The 20,958-nt window shown below is 39.4% G+C and overlaps 1 protein-coding gene across 2 annotated transcripts; it reads left to right on the forward strand.

Moving 5' to 3' along the window:
* The first annotated feature begins 3,361 nt into the window (after positions 1–3,361).
* Positions 3,362–18,223, forward strand: KCNG3 (potassium voltage-gated channel modifier subfamily G member 3). Of its 2 annotated transcripts, none has more exons than XM_071577579.1 (2): positions 3,362–4,105; positions 12,738–18,223. In XM_071577579.1, the coding sequence occupies exons 1-2, from the start codon at positions 3,450–3,452 to the stop codon at positions 13,381–13,383; spliced, it is 1,302 nt and encodes a 433-aa protein (XP_071433680.1). In that variant the 5' UTR covers positions 3,362–3,449; the 3' UTR covers positions 13,384–18,223. The 2 variants fall into 2 exon arrangements, with proteins under 2 accessions (XP_071433680.1, XP_071433688.1); XM_071577587.1 differs by having other exon boundaries at positions 3,362–4,072.
* The last annotated feature ends 2,735 nt before the right edge of the window (positions 18,224–20,958 follow it).

Raw genomic sequence — 20,958 nt, forward strand, 5'->3', positions numbered from 1 at the left:
CTACTTGAAAGAGGTCTTTCAAGAGCCTGTTTAGTCATTCTAAAGATTCCCTTTATGGCTCGTACTTTACCACTTAACATATAGGTTAAATACTCTTTATTAATTTCTATGTTGATTTAAATGGATTTATTGGCTTACGTCTTTTAAATAGATTAAGTACTATCTTTCAAGTCAAGACAGATGGAATTTCCAAGCGCACTTTTTTTATTAAACACAACAAACTTTAAAAAGATCTTTTGCTTAATATATTACTAAGTGTTTTACTTATGGTCACACAAAATCTTCAGTGTTCAGGCTCTCCAATCTATTTTTTTCAAATGTCTTAAGACATTCAATCACACCAACCAAAAACCTCCCCCCCACCCAAAATAACAACACCCCCCCCCAACCCTCCAAACAAAATAAACAAACAAATGAAAAAGAAACAACAAAAAAAGCACTTACTGAGGTCTCCTGAAAATTAAGACAGATACATTACAACAACCACCAAAGTGACACTTGTAAATTCTGAATAATTCCCATAAAACAATGTGAATAACCCCAAATTTACTACAAACCTGCTACTTCACACCTCCAATGGGCCAAGCCATCTCAAATGCAAGAAATCAGAACATTTACTGAAAACTACAAATTCTGTCTAAAAATCTGAGGTTTTGTTCCTGGTAAATTGCTGCTTCCTGGTGCAAGATGATATTCTCTACAGTTGTTAACACCAGCTCACTAGAACAAATTTCCTCAATTGAAAGTCAATAATTATAACTAAAATAACTAAATTTGAACATGTCAGACTACAGAGGAAAAGAAAACATCACTGTTGCCAGGTTCACTTTCCTGACATTGAATCTTTGATGATGTTATTCTGAAGGAGAAAATATTTTTTTTCTACACTTAAAAGAAACTGAAAACCAGAAATCGGTATAAGCATCAAATCAACCCACAATACCTCATCAAGCTGACTTTAAAGATAAAATCTTGTCAGGCCAGCACTTTACCTGTTTTGCTATGTAACTTCTATATGGCTTTATTTGTCTTGAAATAATTTCTAGAACATACACTCCAACACGTTTCTATAAAGTTAGTAAATGTGTGTCTTCAGGCCATGTTATTTGTACTCAGCTCTCTTCCTCTACAAGCTCCCTATGAGGGATGGAGGGAGTTAGAACATATGGAGCAGGAAGCCTGACAAATTGCAAAGCCAAAAGCACCTGGATAACTCATTAGCAACTGTCAGAGATCTAGTCAGGTTTTGCTATTTAATTTTTTAACAGAGTTTCTTGTGATTGTTCCTGAAAGAATGAAATTCAGAAGCATACACATCAAAGGAGGGTGAAGAGGTGAATAGTGATTGTTGCTTACAAAATTAACAAGCAGTCACAATACATTAACTGAACCCGGGCAGCAGTTGAGTCACCATCCCTGGAGGTATTTTAAAGACGTGTAGATATGGCACTTAGGGACATGGTGGACCCAGCAGTGCTGGGTTGATGGTTGGACTGGATGATCTTAAAGTTCTTTTCCAATGGAAATCATTCTTTGGTTCTACGAATGCAGCTGCTGGAAGGAAAAACCTTTCCGGTTATGTGAAAACAAACCTCAGCATGACTAAACAGAGAACAAAAAAATTACCTTCCTGTGCAACAATACGCTGGAGTGCGTACTTGACTACATTCTGCAACTGGAATTTGAGTGGATTTCTGGTAAAAACCGGGAAACAAAACAGGGAATAGCGTTCAACCTCGCCCTCTAGTGGCCACACTTTATAACAACAAGAACTCGTAGGATTCTCTTCGTGGTAACAGGGACATTTATTCGAATCTCTTCAGAAGTATTTTTTAGAAGATGACAAATAGGCTTAAAAATAGTAGCGCTTAATCGCATTCTCCTTTTAAAAACCCCAATTTTTACTACAATTAGACGACTATTCATTTATTTTGATAGTCCTAAATGTGCCTCAGAAATCTCACCTGATGAAGTAACAGGGCAGCAAGAACAACATCACCATATCCAACCCATAAAGTGTGTATATCTAGAGCGAAAAAGAATGGGGATGGTAGAACACTTGTTTAGTCTGGATGTCCTTTTAAAGACACAGTGTTTGAGTGACAAATCTTTGGCATTGCTTTGGAAAAGATATAGTCACCTGCTCTTTCTCCCGACAACTGGAAGCATGTCATGGCAAGGGAGAGCTGTGTCTTGTCGGATGCTCTAGTCGTTAATAAGCCTAGAAAATACCTTAGCCTGGAGAATTGTCATATTCGGGTAAAAATGAATTTAAAAAAAAACCAGCAGTAGCGGAAATTAACTCCTTGTATTTAATGCAACCAAATGAAATTAAAGCTTTAGAGTGCAGACAGGGTCGTGGCAGGAAATAGTTGTTTTAATGTTGTGGAGAAGTGTAGGATACAAGAGTGCAGGGAGCTGGAGGAGCAGAGATCTGGGATCGAGGTGGGCAGAAGCAGGCAAGAAGGCTCTGCCTAAGGGACCTGGCTCTTCCTGCTGTCCATACAGCATCAAAGGAATAAAAAGAGAAGCGTCTCCCTATCCAGATGTGCACGGCGGAGGGCTGGGGCGGGCTGTGACAAGAAACGTGCTGTGTTGCAGGGAAGCCCGGCGCTGCAGCCGCTGCCCTGCCCTGCCGGGACAGGGACCACCCGCTGCCCCGGCGGGCAAACAAATGAGAAGGGAGAGACAGAGGCTGGCTGGCTCTCCGCTGCCGTGAACAGGGAGCGAGCTGTGTCGTGCTCAAACGCTTCACTTCGAGCTTTTTTGGAGGGCAGGGGGAAACGTCCACAAAGTGTGACTTGCGTTTGGTGGACAACTTCGACCAAGTGTCGCTTGGGGAAGCGGGCAGCGGGGCTGGCATGGACGGGACCCCCGCGCTCCGCCGAAACCCTCTGCCGGAACGGGTCCCTGGCGGTCTGGGGGCGATGGGAGCCCCCGGCAGCCCCCGCCGCGGTCTGCTCCGCCATGTGCGCGGGCGGGGGAGGAGGCGTGTCCCTTCTCCGCCGCACCGCCCCCCGCTCGCCTTCCAGCCGGCACCGGCACCGCCGGAGCGGAGCGGCGCCGGGTGCGGAGCTCCCCGGCCCTGCCATGCCCGCGGCCGCGCCCCCGCCCCGGCGGGGCCCCGCGGAGTCGCCCTGTCGCCGCCGGCGCTGAGCCCGCGCCCGCACCTGCGAGCGGCATCGCCGGGGCATCACCGGGGGGACGCGCGGTCCGCCGCGCCCCGCTCCTGCGCGGCCGCTGGAGCGCCCGCGGCGGCGCCTCTCCCGCCGTCCCTCCCCGACTCCCTCCCTCCCCGCCTGCTGCCCGCCCCGTCGCCGAGCGGGAGCCGCCAGCGGTGCGCGCAGAGCCGAAGCCGGGGAAGCCGGGGCAGCCGCTGCCGCCCGCGCTGCCCCCTGCCTCGCCGCCCTGCCCTGCCCGTTCTTCCCCTCCTCCGTCCCGCCCAAGCCATGAACTTTGGCCGCGGCCCCCCGGTGGTGTTGAACGTCGGGGGCACCCGGTACTCCTTCTCCCGGGAGGTGTTAAAGGATTTTCCGCTGCGCCGGGTGAGCCGCCTGCACGGCTGCCTCTCGGAGCAGGACGTGCTGGAGGTGTGCGACGACTACGACCGGGAGCGGAACGAGTACTTCTTCGACCGGCACTCGGAGGCCTTCGGCTTCATCATGCTGTACGTGCGGCACGGCCACCTGCGCTTCGTGCCGCACATGTGCGAGCTCTCCTTCTACAACGAGATGATCTACTGGGGCCTGGAGGGCTCCCACCTCGACTACTGCTGCCAGCGCCGCCTCGACGACCGCATGTCCGAGACGTGCACCTACTACTCGGCGGAGGAGCCGCGAGGGGAGTCAGGTGGCGGCCCCGAGGGCAAGGGCCGGCGGCCGCCGGGAGCCGAAGGCGGGAAGTGGCTGGAGAGAATGAGGAGGACTTTCGAGGAGCCCACGTCTTCCGTGGCCGCCCAGGTCCTGGCCACCGTCTCCATTCTCTTCGTCATCGTGTCCATGGTGGTGCTGTGCGCCAGCACCCTGCCCGAGTGGCGGGCGCCGGAGAACCGCAGCATGGAGGAGCAGAGCAGGTACACAGCAGAGTCAGTGAGGGAGCCCTCAGGGTAGGAGGATCCTTTATTTTCCCGCTGTCCGGTCTCCGTGTGTCCCGTCCAGTGTGTTCTGCCCCTCGTCTTGATGGTCCCTGGCTGTAGTTGCCGCCGGCGGAGATCGTCTGCGCGCCTTAAAACCCTGACCCTGAGCTCATGGGCTTGTGGGAGGGATGTGGGGGTGTCGGCAGAGCGGCGCCGCTTCGCAGCTCCAGCTCCCACCGGGCTCTGCCGGGCTGCGGTAGCCCCGAGCGCAGGGGACGGGCAGTGGGGCACCCGGAGCGGCCGCGCTACAGGCGGAGCGGGGTCGGTAGCAGGCTCGGTTCTGGGCGGGCTGGCAGCGGAGCGGGGCCATCGGAATAAGGCTCTTACTCTCCGTAAGGGTGCCTCATTCCGTGCAGGATGTTTGAGCTCTTAATGCCCCCCTTTAAGGAGCCACGGAACTCCGTACCCACACAGAGAACTTAAGACACTCAGAAAATCATTTTAGGCCTTATGATTGTGGGCAAAGGGGAAAAAAAGGAATAAAATGCAAAAATAATGTAATTCCCTTGTCTTTAGTACAGATTCTTCTGATGAATCACATCCAGTGCTTGTTATGATTCTGTAAAATCCTGTGGGGAGGAACAGTCTTACCCCCTGCCTTTCCATCTCAAATTCTCTATGTGGGGACCACAGGAGATGATCAAACTGCACACTGAGCTCTTGGAAATTCATCATAGAGGCACCCCAGTGTATGAATAAAAGATATTTACATTTCCTTTACAGAAAACGTATGTAAGCACACTAAACATTGCAAAACATGCAGAAAGCAGGGCACAGGTTATAAAGCTCTATCTCGAGCCTCACTAGTAAGAACAAACCATTTTCTTCTTCTTGTGACCTCAGATTAGGGTTACATTGATGCAACTCTGCTGACTTAAGTATCATTGCGCTTGCCTTCCTTCTCCAGCCTGCTCCCCACACCTCTTTCCCTCTCTCCTATTCCCTAGAGAGCAAAATTGAGACCATTCTGGTAGAATTTCTCCCATAAATAAGACTGATATATAAAGAAAGAAGTAAACATTTCTTGTATTTACTAGCTTCTCCCTTCTTTTAAAACCAATAGGATATTCAACTGAAAGTTTTCAGCTTCTGCTCTGCTAAAAGGGCCCTACAGTGAAATTGCAGCCTTGTCATTATGAAATCATCATCTTTTACCATAGAGTTAATTGGAATGTGATATATTATATCTTAGTAGCCAGATTAATTCCTTGGAAAGTATTTTCATAGTTTCCATTAGCTTAATGGAAAACTGCACCTGTATTTCTTATTGTAGTTGAGCCAAAAAATTAATTGTAAGAAAGCAGATGCAGACTGAGAAGCTGTTGATTCCTACTTAGATTCAGATACATCAAAACTTGCTCTTATAGCTTCTTCCAGTTAAAAATCCTTACTTAATCTTTACAAGGTTATTCCAAAGAGTGGATGCTCTGAGTAATCTTTTTGTACAGCAGCAAATTGCTGAGATACTCCCAAAAGACACGCAAAATAGATGCAACACTACCATAGCATTAACCACATCAGTCATGTCTTTGTTCACATCTTCATGGTGTGGGAATCAACAGGTTTTCTCTTACTGAAAGAGTTTAGTTTGCAGAGGAATGTGGCATATGATGTGCAATTTTTCTTTCAGAGTGCCTTTGTCTTCAAGAAGGTGTGTATTACATACACACATAATTTTACTATTCTGAATGATAGCATGTTCTATACCCGGTGTGACAATGACAAGGTCCTAAGTACTTGTAAGGTGAAGTACAGCTAAGCACTTCCCAGGGCAGTGAGGGTTGCTTTAAAACCTGAAGGACCAATATAAATGATGGGATGAGTTTCTTCAGCATCAGCTCTAATACTCCATGGTATTGCAACAACAAAAAAAAGAGATAACTGTAAAAGTTGCAGCTGAACAGTTTCTAACAATCTTTTTGCAAAAATCTATCATGTATAAACACTGGTAGAGACTGGTTCATTTCACAAGTAGCTTAACCCATGAGAACTGATTGCAACATGGTGAACACATGGAAAACAGACAAAAATGTGTGCCTCTGTCCACAGCTGGCAACCAAGGTGGAGCTACTCCTCTCTTTATTGCATATGCTGCATCATGACTCAAAAGCCTGTTATAGCTGGAAAAAAGGTGTGCTAACTACAGTTGCTTTTAAGTGATTGATCCAGTTTAGTTACAACTACTTACACATGCCATAGGATTGGACCTAACATGGCCAGTTTTCATCTAACTTTATTTCCCTTTATTTGTTTATATTTTCTTTTGTTTTTCGTTACTTCATTTAATATTCGTTAGGTTTCCAAAACCTAAGAAGCTAAGTGGCTTATTTCAAAGCCTGACCTCAAAAATCACATAGGAGTGTATGGGTTTGCACACTTTGGCAATATTGTACATCTCAGGTGAGAAGACTTTTACAAATCCTGTGCAGTAGTTTCTGTTACATTTAAAAGTTTGAAGCCAAATTATGTCTTTTGTTTATTAACAAATATTCCTTATCAAAATAAATTCTATCTAACAGTAATACAATAATTTACATTTTTTCCCAAGAGAAATTGTGACATTAATGCTGTACTCAAGTGAGTACATGATACTGTAATTACTAGTATGAAGACTTTACATTATTCAAAAAATCTATTTTGAAAAGTTTTAGGAGTGAAAATTGCATCGTCTAATCTCAAAATCCTTAGGCTGTAGATTTGGATGTAATTAATTATTCAACTCAGCATAAGCCAATGAGTTGAGGACCACCTCATGAAATTCAGCTACTAATATTTTTAGTCTCTCACATTCTTGCTAATAAACCCCTGTCCTTACCTCAGTATGTTACAGTTCAGAAAGGTGCCACATGGATAATTTCTGTGTCTGATTCCTGTGGCAACAATTCCGAGAACTGCTTTGGGCAGCTGTAGTGAAAGCCCTTTGCTAGCAGTGTGTCTCAGCTTACCTGGACATCATCCCAACAAGTTCTGTCATTCACAAAATCAGCCTCTTTAATGAGGCTTACAGTGAGGGTTACTGTGGCTGCCAGCTAATACCAGCTGTGTTTGTTTTCCTTGTATGAACACCTCTCCAGCAGAAAAGGAATTGAGTCCACCAAACTTTTCTCAGAAACATTATGTTGTTATGCCTTTGCATGGTGACCACGCTCTCAAAGGGTGGACAGCCTATGGCTATTTTTGATCCTTTGGAGTAACACCCTTTAGAGGGCAACAGAGAACTCCACGAGTGAGCTTTAAGGAGAGAGGAATAGGGAATCTGACCTTGGAATTTCACAGATATTACAGACACTGACAATATAATTCTCTGATTGCAGAGGGATTGCCTTCCTCAGGCCTATTCTCAGGATGACAGATGAGTTATTAAATTTATTTCATTTTAAGATTTTTGCTCCCTTCCCTGCCATGGCAAGTTTTACTTACCATAGCTAAAGATTTGCATAAGGTTTGCAGAGTTTAGGAGCAGACAGCAGGAATTGCCTGTCTCCCCTTCTGTTGCTTCTGGCAATTTCAAGTCATCTTTGCTCTCCTCTGAACTGTGCCAACAGATGCATACTGTGAGTCTCTGCTCAGGGACCCGTCCACACACTGATTGTAAGTGTAATCTTTTAGGAAGAGCTTCTCAAGCCTGTAATAGGAAATCATTTGAAGCTGCTTGACTTACTGCCAGCACAGTTCTATCTATCTGCCTTAAAACTACTTTTCTAACTACCAGTAGCCTGTTAGCATTAAGAAGAGACTCTTGCCCCCTTTCCACCTAGTAATTAAGTTTGTACTGAAATAATCACTGAGTTACCAAGCCTATACGATGGTTACTGTGTTCTTAAGCAAAGGCAAATAAACACAGTAACTTCCCCAAAGAACATCGCTCGTGAGATGCTGGTGGGCTTTTTTTATCTCTGCAAAATATCAGCCTAAAGAGTTGCATTTGAATTTTAGACACACAAAAATCATTTTTCCTTTATGGTGGTGGAATTTCAGAACACCTAAATGTTCGTGTTCAACATCTGTTCAAAAAAAACCCAGTAAGATCTCCTTTCCTTTGTAAGATCTAACCCAAACACCACATTTTTGCCAAGTTAAAACCATCAGCTAAAGGTAAAAAATGGAACTACAGACCTAAGTTAAAAACACCAACATGAATTCTTCTAATGAATTTCCAAGTTTTTCAAAAAGAGTGAACACAGTGAACAGTTGTATATCACTGTCTGGCCACAGGAGAACCTTAAACTCACCAGGGCTAGGTGCCAGTCATATGCAACATTATATGGAAAAGATGCTGAGGACCTCAGGGTGCAAGATGTTCATATCCCAGTATCCCCTTCGAGCTGTGAAAGGCATTTGCTCCTTCCCTGGGGAGTGATGGGTCATTTCAGCCTCCCACATAAGGCAGCAGAGTTTAATGCATCAAGACATATTATTGCTATCAAAGCAGAGACAAAATGGAAAAAAAAAATCAGCAAGGTTTTTAATGCAGGAAAACTGCTGTTCTGTGGCCTTGACTCCACAGCTTGTAGTGAGAAGGAAACCCTGTTGATTTCAAAAGAATTAAAAAAACCTTACCACTTGCTGAAATTACTTAGGAGCCTTCCTGTGCAGGAATTTGATCATTCTGGCTACTGCTTGGACGTTTTTCAGGTTTAATGTGCTTTACATGGAAATAGGCTTTCACAACAGTTTAACAAATGAGTGCTGGCAGACTTTAATCTTTAATCCTGTCATATACTGTCTTAAATCATATCATCTGTTTTCCTCATTTGTCCTGTTGATGTGTATGTTTTATTTAAAAGTTTAATAGATAGTAGTGCCACTAAGGAATATTTTGGCTCGATTTCAACTAACTCACCAGAGGATGTTGAAAGTATACAAATTGGCATGCTGGGGCAAAGAATATTGCTAAGTTGAGACATACTAAGATAGTCACAATGTGATTTTTATTTTTTTTTAGTAGTAGCAAACTAGTCTTGTTAATGATTGAAAAAAATTTCAGAAGTGGTTTAACTCATTGTACATAAAATAGCTTATTCTGAGAGAAAGTTATCAGATGCAACAGAAAATTGAACAGTGGTGGGATTACAGTAGGAATAAGGCTTGCAAAGGCTTGATTTTCCATTTATGGACAAAGGACTCATTAGAACAATCTTGAAAGACTGTTAAGTACCAAGCGGCTTAATATTTTAGGAGAAAAGCCCTCTTTGATGTGCTTAGGTCTGGGACAATGAACAGTAACTTTGAGCAGAAAGCCTGTAACTGAATAAAATCTAGGACTTAGTATTTTCTCTGATTATTTACAAATTTTGTGGGGAATCTTCAAGGAAACACTTAATGAGTTTGTTTTTAATTCCCCCTGTCCTCTTTGAGTATCAGCTATTTTAAAACTGAATTGATGGGGGAAAAAAACAGGCATAAACTATGATGGACATTTATAGGTAATACATTTTACCAAATAAAGTCACTATTTAATATATAATTACAGATTTTAATACAGCATTATTCCAAGCCTAGGCAACAAAAGCAGGCTGCACTGTGTATATGCAGAAAATATTTTAAGAATTGATTACAAAAAATACAGGTACTTTAGTCTTATATGTACATGCCTTTTATTTGGCTTTAACTTCACACTCTAGTTATGTTCTCTTGAAGGCTAACTGTTAAATTTGCTTTTCTTATTAGATGTTATTTACCAGCTAATAAGGTTAGCTATAAAAATAAGTCATTGCAAGGAGAGGAAGAGAGAGACTTTATCTGAAAGTGGAAATGTAGTATGTAACATTCAGAGTTCCCAACAAGCTAGAGGTTTCTAGTTTTTCTCACCAAAGCATGCATTTTATGTGATTCACCAGTACTACCAAAATCCATCTCCACAAAAAGGAGTGACAAGAGAGGAAAAATGAAAAATGTTTCCCTGATGGCTAAAAAGTAGAGGAAAGAAAAAAATAAGGGACACCCTTCTTCATTGTCTTCTCCCTAGCCAGGAGAAAGAAGGATGGATGCAAAATGGGGAAATGGCAGTGCAAGATGTAAGTGGCATTAACATACATCCCACTGTCTTGATCTTGCTTTGTCATTTTTCATCAGTGACATTCCTTTTATCTGTTCAAATCCATTCTACAATAAAATGCTTCTTCAGTCCTTCCTATGCAATTATTACTGATTTACAGTATTTCTTGTGCTAGGACTGCTGGAGTAAAACAATGGATTGATCATATTTCATGGATTTTTACTTGTACAACTATTCCCCAAAGTTACACAGAACCACTGAATCAATACTGATTCATAAAGAAAATGTCTCCTGTATCACAATAATCAGGACTTAATTTCCTTAAAGCTCAACCCAGAGATAAACATGTCTAACATGTGAAAAAATGGAGGAGTCACACTTCCAACATATCAGTGCATCAGGAGGAAATACCGAGTGAAAAAGCTTTAAATTGTGTAAATGCAAATTTCTTTTTCATTTCAATGCTTCATATCATAGGATACAGGCATCCCTACTAGAGAAATCTCATAAAATGTAATGAAATAATCTGCTGGAATTGTTCAATATTCCTAGCTGCAACTTTCTATCAAGAGACAATTTTTGTTGTAATAATTACATGAGATCTCAACTAGCCAACATGTAAGTACATTCAGACTTCATCAAAGTGTCCATTACCATGACCTTGCTGTTTGATTTTACAGGGGAAAGTCCTAGGTATTCCCTCATCATATGTAGAAAGGATTCAAGGGAACTTACTCATTAACCTTTTTACCTTGATTTTTTTTTCTCCCAACATAAGGGAAGATTTCAAAAGCTTATTTTTTAAGAGAACATCTAAATCTTAAGAGCAAACTGGTTTTGAAATTCAGAAGTCTTTCCAGCAAAAAGTACTAACATGAGCTAATGTCTTATAACAGCCCTTTATAAAGAAAGACCACTTGTTTATAGAACTTTCATTGTTATTAATGAAAAAAAGAAAAACAAGGTCTGAATTTATATGAATAAATATTTTCATAAGTAATTAACATATTAATTTAAATATGCTGCTACTGGAATTATAGTGTATTTTATGACATTACATCAACTGACTGTTACTGTTTCTTCCAAATTTAGCTTAAAACTAAGAATGAATGAACAGAATTAAACTAATAAAAAATAAATAAAAATTTTAATGTATGAAGCTTCTATGAAAAAGTTAGTTTATAGACTCTATAATTACATCAGTTAGAGGAGAATATTGTCCTAATAGGCCACTGTCTTAATAATAACAACAGATTTCAATACTGGTAAAAAGTTATGCAGATGTGTTAGGGAAGCAAAAGCTTAGCTTGGAAATGACAGTTGGATTATCCCTTTGAAATCATTATCTTTCAACAGACACTACCTCGTTAGGGTCTTTGCAATAGCAAAAAACCTCTGGTTGTATTTTCTGGTAGTATTTTCAAATCTTCAATCTCACATCAGTTTAGTTTCAGACCTGTTTGTATGAAAAGGCATCAGTGATGGTGCTTTTCTTTTGCTCAAACTGTTGATGAAAAAGATAAACAGAGGAATGAGGGAAAGATTAGCACCTATTCCCTCATGGATTTAAAAAAGTGAGCACAGTCTGAAATCTTAAGATCTGCAGCTATATGCACAACAAATAATCTTTGAGTGACAATTTTATCTTGTTTCTAACTTCCACTGGTTTCAAGTTGGTGTTAAGTCTCATTTGATGCACTGGGACTTGAAATTATTTAAGAACATACTGGAATCCCCTTCCAGGATTTCTTCTGTATTTGGCAAGAAGATCTTGCCTATTACCTTAGCATTTAGTTACCTTGACATTTTTGCTGCAATGTAGTTTAAGTGGAGTTACATTTAAAGCAAAAGGAAAAAAATCAATAATGCAGAGTATTGTGATAAAGGAGAGGACATAAACTTACTACTTAGTGTATCCAGTGATGAAAAATAAAAATCATATGTATTTAGTGGCAATGCCTATGAAGTTCTGAATATAATTCTATAAGCCCCTGTTTGAGATGCAGATCAGATAGACTGGTTTAGGTTGGTTCCTGAAGAACTAATTTGCGTGAATTACCCAATGCAGAAACTGATTTCTGCATACTCCATCTGCAATTCCATTTTAGTTTAGCAGTCTGGTTCTATATGTTGCTGTTCATAACCAGTTAAGGTCACTGACCTACAGTCCTTGCCATTCCCAGATGGATCAGGACTCACAGATTTAAACAAACAAAAATGAACAAAATTGCCCAAAATTGAATAACTAAAAGAATCCCAAACCCAGGTATTCTAGATAATGTTATACACTGTCATTGGTGGCCTACCATTTCCTGTAGGGTTCCAGTTTTTATAGACATATTTGCCCAATACTATGACTAGTAGCAATCTCTAATTCAAATAAAAAATCATTGAGTGAGTTCTTAGCAATTATCAGTTTAAACTCTCACTAGATTCTCAGGTTAATTGCTGAAATTCAGTACCACATGCACAGGATAAGAATAGTGTGGCTTTCTGTTTGTTGTCTGTGAAAGTCTAAGTGTCAATTTGGTAATATCTGTGAACAAACATCCACTGAAGCCCTTTGCACAAAGCATAAATACTGTACTTTGTTTCTTTTGACAGGATAATTGAAGCTATCTGCATAGGCTGGTTCACTGCAGAATGCATTGTGAGGTTCATCGTCTCCAAAAACAAGTGTGAGTTTGTCAGAAGACCTCTCAACATCATTGATTTGCTGGCAATTACTCCTTACTACATCTCTGTTCTAATGACAGTTTTCACAGGGGAAAATTCACAGCTTCAGAGGGCTGGAGTCACCTTGAGGGTCTTAAGAATGATGAGGATTTTTTGGGTGATTAAACTGGCCCGTCATTTCATTGGTCTTCAAACACTTGGTCTGACTCTGAAGCGTTGTTACAGAGAGATGGTGATGCTACTTGTCTTTATCTGTGTTGCTATGGCAATTTTCAGTGCACTTTCCCAGCTTCTTGAAAATGGGTTGGACTTGGGAACAAAGAATAAGGATTATGCCAGCATTCCTGCTGCTTGTTGGTGGGTGATCATCTCAATGACCACAGTTGGTTATGGTGACATGTGTCCCATCACTGTACCAGGAAGGATTCTTGGAGGAATTTGTGTGGTTAGTGGCATTGTTTTATTAGCCTTGCCAATCACTTTCATATATCACAGCTTTGTGCAATGTTACCATGAGCTCAAGTTCCGATCTGCTAGGTACAGTAGAAGCCTCTCTGCTGAATTCTTAAATTGACCAAACTTGCATTCTGTTGTAGTTACTTGCTAAGCTTTGTCTTAGAAGAGAATGGTGGAAGGTCCCTTCGCGTGTCCTCCTTGACTGGATGGTCCTGTGGAACAACATTCTCGCCAGCCTGGAGAAAGCCCGTCACCATTCAGACAGGAAGGATGGCCACCTGCCTTGGGCACCTTGCAAGGAGAGGGAGTGTTTCAAATCTGAGAGAACAAAATTAACAAAAGAGGATTCAGAGGTCCTCAACCAGACCGGTTTGGTCTTCAGTTTACCTTTCCATACAAAAGCAGAACAAAAAATGGGCTTAACACTGAGATTTGTCCTTCCTGTAATTTTATCCTAGACCATTCTAAGCAATGTGTAGCAGAAATTTTCCAAGATTTCAATACCTAAATGCTCCGTAGAGCCATTGATAACTTCTTGCTGAAAGTATCTCCACTTTTAACTCAGATAACCAAGTTAGATATTGGAGAATCACTACTACTTTTGAGCTTTGCAACAAAGTAAAGCTGGTTCTGTAACTCAGGAAAGATGAAGAATATAGGTCTGCAGGACAAAAAGCCTTGAGGCCTGATTCTGATTTTTGATGAAGCACACGAATCTTCTGTAAATCCATTGCTCTGAATTTGATAATTCACAAAGAAGTGCAAGAAATGCACCTCCAAATCTTGTAGCAAGGACTTCCTTAGTCACAATTCATTTCCTCTCTGGAACCAAATCGTAAGTAGAAGCAAGGGTCATACTGTACAAAGGTCAGCATAAGCAATCAGGGATTCATACATTTATTTTTCTGGTAGTTTAGTTGGGGAGCTCTTCAAATATTACATACATTCAGTTCAACTCCATCCACGTGAAATTATGTACTCATAAATTTCCCCCGCCCCCCTTTAATTAAGCATAGATATAGTGAGAGTTCTCTCAGACAAATTATAAGATTCTGTCATCACTTGAGCAACCACTGCAAAACAAGAGTAGCTGCTCCCTGTCCGATGATCCTCTTCATCATTTTTAAATTTTGCAATCCTTACTGAAGGATCTGCTTTAATGGAAGTTTTGAAAACAGCTGCAGAAAGCCCAGAGCATACCAAAGAAAGTGAAATACAAACATGTGAGTTGCACTTGGCAAAATGGTGTATTCTGCAATGCAACTAGAAAATGAATCAAGTAAGGTTCTGACATATTGCTCACTACATTTCTTGTGTAGTACTGCTTAATAGCGTTGTTCAGTATAATTCTGAAAGGCTGCTACATAGAAATGTGCAGCTAGATACTCAAACATATTTAGGTACAGCTTTAGAAATCTGGGTACCAATAAACAGCAACAGGGAGCTTTCATACAAACATGGAAGTTCAGAGTCATCAGCATAGCGGAATTTGGTGCGCTCGCCTGAAAATACTGCATTTACTATTACTGTGCTGTAAGGTATCTTTTCCATATGTAATTGTTAAAAGCTTTAGAAGTAAAATGAGTACCACCTAGAAAAGTCATCTCTGGAATTGCTCACTCAAACAGACCTGCCATTCTGGTCAATAACCAGGACACTGAAGGCTCTACTATAAGACCTGAAAAATGCATTATCATTTTGAGTAGTCTTAGTCTTAAGTAGTCTTAAAGAATTAAATAGCAAACACAATTTTCCTGAAGACCTGAAGAGAATTTTAGTAGCCTTCCTACAGACAAGCTTGACTTTCCCTTCAAGACTACATTACTAAGAACTGTTACAGCCATACTTCTGTTTCTTGACACTGATGTGTTCTGGTGTTCAGAAGATTAGCTCTGTAGTTCCCTATACTACTCTATTTATGCTTTTTATGTCAGAGTCATGTTGCTCAGAAATCAGCATTCCACAGAGAGGTGAATATGAGATCAGCAAAAATTCTTTCTTAGGTGAGATTCGCAGCTGATGTTAGTTAGACAAGTTGTGACTTCAGAGACACTTAGATGTTCTACACCAGCAGAGATGCTGGCTCTGTATTCCTGCATGTGTACCTATATATATCCTGCATATATTATATATTATAGTCCGTTGATTTTTTTTCTCAAAAAAATTTCCTCCTAGACAAAATTGAAATTTCAGACTTTAATCCAAACACAGCTGTTGAAGAAAATGACATTTTCATCTTCTAATGAAAAGTTATTTTGACAGTATCAAAACCATCTTCAAGGAGAAAATTGGTATTATTTTTTGTATTCTGCTCCACTTTTTTCCCCCTTAAAATAGGTTAAAAACCCCACATAAGAACTCAGCCCTACAGATTTCCATGTGCTGTTTTTAATGCTTGGGAAAAATACTAGTTTTCATAAAACTTCTGAAAACTTGCTTTGTCTTTTGTCTGTGTATTTTACTTAATCAAAACCATACTCTGAGATACAACCCTGTTGTGAAATGAGTGTTTTAAGGTCGCTCAAAAAACCCTCCTCCACAAAACGCCCAAACCATCATCATGATGGCAATAGTTTGAAATCCATACAGAATTTGAAATAAAATATGTTGGAATCTTGATTTCAAGAAAAAAAATGCATTGCATTACTACCTATAAATCTAATCTTTAGATGTCTGTACAAAAGTAGGAAATATAAATTAATGCACATAAGAACTTGTGAATACTGATTTGCACCGTGAGTCATTTTGTATGAGCTATTAAGGACAGAAAGTTTTCAACAATCCAGACCATATGTGGTATACAAACAAAATGTTTTTCAGTTAAAGGATACTTTCCCGTGTAAAAAGGTAATCTAAAGAAAATAATTGTGTAAAGGAATAGGTCTGTGGAGATTATTTTAAGTTGTACCATGGGTTTTTTAATTTTTATATAGCAAAATGTGAACAGAATGACCTAATGTATTTTTTAATTTGAGTTACAATAAAATATTTTGAAACTGTTCTGTATAAGCCCATTAGGGAGAGATACTGGGGTGGAGCTTTTTGTTGGGTTGAGTTTTTTCCTGTTTTTATTGTTGTGTGGTTATCAGTGACTTATCAAGTTATCAGACTTCAGTTTCCTTACAAACAAAGTTGAAATAAAGTAATCTCAATGGTAGCCTTAAAACAGAATTATAGGTTAAATAAGGTTCCTGACCTCTACAAATATATATCATCTTATTTTCAATGATCCAGGTTTTTTCAGTGAAACTTTATAAAGAATGTGTAATCAAAAATAAGCATAAACTGCTGAAACTGTTTTACTAAAATTTTACTTCAGACTGTATTTTACAAAGACATGAGGTGTGCAGCACTATTTCAAAGTGCAGCATTTCAAAGCCAAGGGAAGACAAGCCAGTTCATCTTTAATCATTGTCACTTTGAACCTTATACAATAAAAGACTTCATGGGCAGTACCTCTCTCTGAAACATTCACAGCCGGAACAAATTAGATGAAATACAAATAGGATAAAACTGGGGATAAAGCAAGACAGCAAATACAATTGTGATCCAGCATTTTGGTTCATCTAAAATAAAACCCAGTATCAACGAGTTTTGAACGGCCATTGTATGTTTTGATGACAATAAAGGTTAATCATACATTCTATACTAGGGTCAAGCCTTAGCACTGATTTATTTAGAACCATATATTGGCTGTAATCCTTCAAGGTACTACATGTCACTTAAAGCGTTTGATCATTAATGAAATACCTGGAATGAAAACCTGTCTAGGGTATTTTCCTTCTATAGTTCTACATGAAACATCATCATCCCAGATATCACAAGAAAGGGAGATTATCATTTCCCTTGATATAAGACTTGGAATCTATATTGTCTTGATGAGTACCAACAAAAAAAAAAACCCAACCACATTTGAGTGATGATTTTTAATAGTCTTATCAGCATAAGGATCACATTTAAAAATGTGATATTCATTCTTACTGTACAATGGCTTATAGTGCTGTGCATAGCAGAAAGTTTGAGAAAGATAAAAATCCTGTTAATGTAAGATTCATATCTTAATGCCTATGTATTTAAAGGAAAAGGCACTTGGTTTTCATATGTATGCAATTTCTGCCCATAAAGGAATTGTTATTCTGATTCCAAAATAAAACTGAGGTCCTTGTGGGTTCAAAACACTTGTTTCTTGCCCTTTGGATAACAACTACAGAAATCCTACCAGATCTGAATGTCTGCCAAGAAGTGGTCATATGCATACACCAGCCAGCTAAATTCAGCAGCCAAACCAGCCAGTTTCCTGGGAACCAGCATAACGAACAAGGTCTGCTGTGCTCTCAATTTTATCTCACCTAAGAGGTTCAGGATTAAACTGATGATTTAAGTTTGATCATTTGAAGTACCTTAACATTTTTAGAATTATTATTTCAAATGACCTTCTGAGGAAACATTTGCTGGAAAATAAAAGAAGCATTGTATAGCAAAAGAGATACCATTTTATAAACAAACAAAAAATTAATTATGGTTTTAAAAAAGGAAGGTAGCTTTCATTTTCTGTTCCTTTTTTGTAAAAGCAAATGTGCAGGTCAGGATGTGATGCTAGTTAAACTCACTACATAAAACAGATCCCTGTTTAAAATACAGAGACTTAGTGAGAGAGATCTGCCAGCTTTGCTAGAGATGTAACAGTTTATAGTAGCTGAAGAGCTGCCTCAGCCACATGGAAGAAACAACAAAACACTGGTTTCATGGCAAAAAACTAATCCGATGCATGGCCTGTGAAGTGCAACACAAATTGGGGAATATCTTTTGCAGATGACAGGGTAGGTTAAACATCAAAAAGGCTTCACAGTGAGCAACCAAAACTCACTATCTGATTGACAACAAATTTTAAGAGCCACAGAAAAATAATAATATAAATCTTTGGTCAAATTAATAAAAAATTAATGTTTGCAACTACACATTTTAGAGTCCTGTATTCTTTACACATGCAAATGTTTCTAATTTTTGAGAACATTAGTTTTATATATTGTTTGCTCATCTGTAAGGAAAAATGTATACTATAATTTTAAGAGGGAATAAATGTTGGGGTTTTTTTTATGTGAATACAGAATTAGACAGATAAAATTACATAATAAAATTTGCTGGTCTTACTGGTATATTTCACAGCCTAGTGGTCAAAACGCAAATGTTTATAAAATGTGTTCTTTCTAACAAGTGAATTCTGTGGCTATTTGTATCGGTGCTGTACCTCAGAAAAAACTTTTTCCTTTAATAATTTTTGGCTACTGAGAAGTCTGCTATTTCAAAGCTAAGATTTGTAATCAATATAAAATTTGAATATTTGACTCAGAAATTAGTCTGAAGCAAAAAATAAACCTCCACAGGGTTATTCTTCAGCAACTGTATATCTATCATAATTATGGACTGCAAAACTGTCAAAACAAAATCAAAAAGCAGCCATGTTAACACATATATTATTCCTGACCGACTATTTATTAAAACAAGTCTAGAAAAATTGATGGAATTTGTGTTCAAGTTTACTGAAACTTACTTATATTTAAAAAAAGAAACCCAAAACCCAGAGCAAAAATCAACCAAACAAAAACTTCCTAAACATCAACATGGTATATTCATTCTGGAATGTCAACATAACCAGAAATTTCACCAGTATAATCCTTACATTATTGTGAATGGATCTGAGATACTCTCTTAATTCTTTAAACGCAGCCATTTCAAAAGTACTTCTAAAAATATTCACAACTAATAGTCTCGTAAAAAAAAAGTTTGAATATATTAAGAGATCACTGAATTATGAACTATTCTGACACCAACCTGCTGCATTATGATAAAAATGAACAGACTTTTCATTTATAAATCATGAGCTTTTTTACTTCTCATATGTTATTTATTAGTTTGAAAGGATTTACATAAAATCAGAGAAGAAATGAAGCAGATGTCCACATAGTCACAGAAGTATGTTTTAGAAGTGTTTTTTCCTAAAAGAACTTGTAAAATATTTGGAAGCAGAAGGGTTTTTTTAATGTTTTAACAGTTACTATTTTACAGATATGCTCAGAACTTGCACCTCCCATCAATCTGAGATTCAACTGTAAACACACAGAACCCCCCAAAATAAGCTTGCTTCTTGCTGCCTTGGGGAACATTTTAGACATTTGTTTGCCTTAAGAATTTAAAAAAGAAAACAATAAAGAAGTTCATTAAAATTTAGGAAATCTAGAAATTCGATATTGGAATTCTTTCCCATGTACCCCAGAAATCACAGAATCACAGGATCAACTAGGCTGGAAAAGACCTCTGAGATCATTGAGTCCAACTCATGACCTAACACATCCTTGTCAACAAGACCATGGCACTAAGTGCCACATCCAGTCTTTCCTGATCCTCCACATCCATTCTTATATTTTTTTACACTGCTCCTTTCATCAATATTGAAGTAGCAACTAGGACCCACATTGAGGACCAGGTTTCCATTGTACTAAGTCAAAATTACAATACTGCTCCCCAAACCAGTATAATACAAGACTGAAACACAAATCAAAAGCTGGATGCAGACAACAGTGCAAGCAAGCAATATGACGCTTCTCTGTAGCATGAGTGTAGCTTATCTATTGAGTGATAAACTGTTAAGTACTAAGTGTTCAAATAATTTTTTTTTCTCCTCAATTTAGAGAGCCTCCCAGAGAATGCAGCACTTAGAAGACAGACTTTTCTACATTGCTAAAGGCCTTATCAGCTGCACTGGCTGTGCCAAGACAGCACAGTGTCTAACCATGACTTCTGCCATTAGGGTTTAATATTTGAACTTGATGCCACTCGATGGGTTACTATGAATGAGTAAAATTGGGGCTGTACATTAGACTGGCATCTGGAATCCTTGATGCTAGATAAGGATGCTATTATAGAGATGTCATTAAAAACTAAAAAAGAAAAAACCATCCCAACAATGTATTCACTAAATATAGTCATTCAGAGGCCCATTGAAAAGCATCACTAACAAAATTACTTCAATTAAAAAAAAAAAATCTAAAAGTGTGGATTTCTACCAGAGATTCTTGCTTATAGGCCTCAAATTTATATTGATTCCTTGAGTACCTCTGCCTTTAGGTGCAGTATCTTTAGGCTCTACCTGTTAGCTTCTCTGATACAAACTGACCCTACAGGTCACAGCAGCTTTTTGGTCTCCATTCACTCAAGAGGCTTAAAAACCAAATATGTTGGGAAAGAAAAATTTTCTTCAAGAGAGCCAGGCAACCAGCAGAGAATAAAATCTTGCTAAGATGAAATTTGCTTTGTTTTAGAAAATCTATTTGTCATCTGGCTTACTGGAGACAAAGTCTTGAATGTAAATGCCAGGTTGCCCTCAACACAAGGCCAGGGGGACCATGAAATTCATCTGCTTCCCTCTTTATAGCACACTCCATCTTCAGCATCTCTATCTTGCTCTCTTAGACCTTTCTCCTTTCACCTGATCCTCACTCAAGAAGCATTAAGGTTAAACATTAACATCCATGAACTGAAGGTGCTGTTACCTTTGCCTTCTCTTCATATAGACTGTCCTGTTCACTTTTGCAATTCACTTCAGATCAAATAGCTTAGAATAAATATCCATACATTTGTCTGTTGTCAGTGTAGGATAAGAAGCTCTCTCCTCCCCCCCAATAAATGTCATATA

This window comes from Pithys albifrons, chromosome 2 (genome assembly GCF_047495875.1).
Source record: "Pithys albifrons albifrons isolate INPA30051 chromosome 2, PitAlb_v1, whole genome shotgun sequence".
In the NCBI taxonomy this organism is placed as follows: domain Eukaryota; kingdom Metazoa; phylum Chordata; class Aves; order Passeriformes; family Thamnophilidae; genus Pithys; species Pithys albifrons.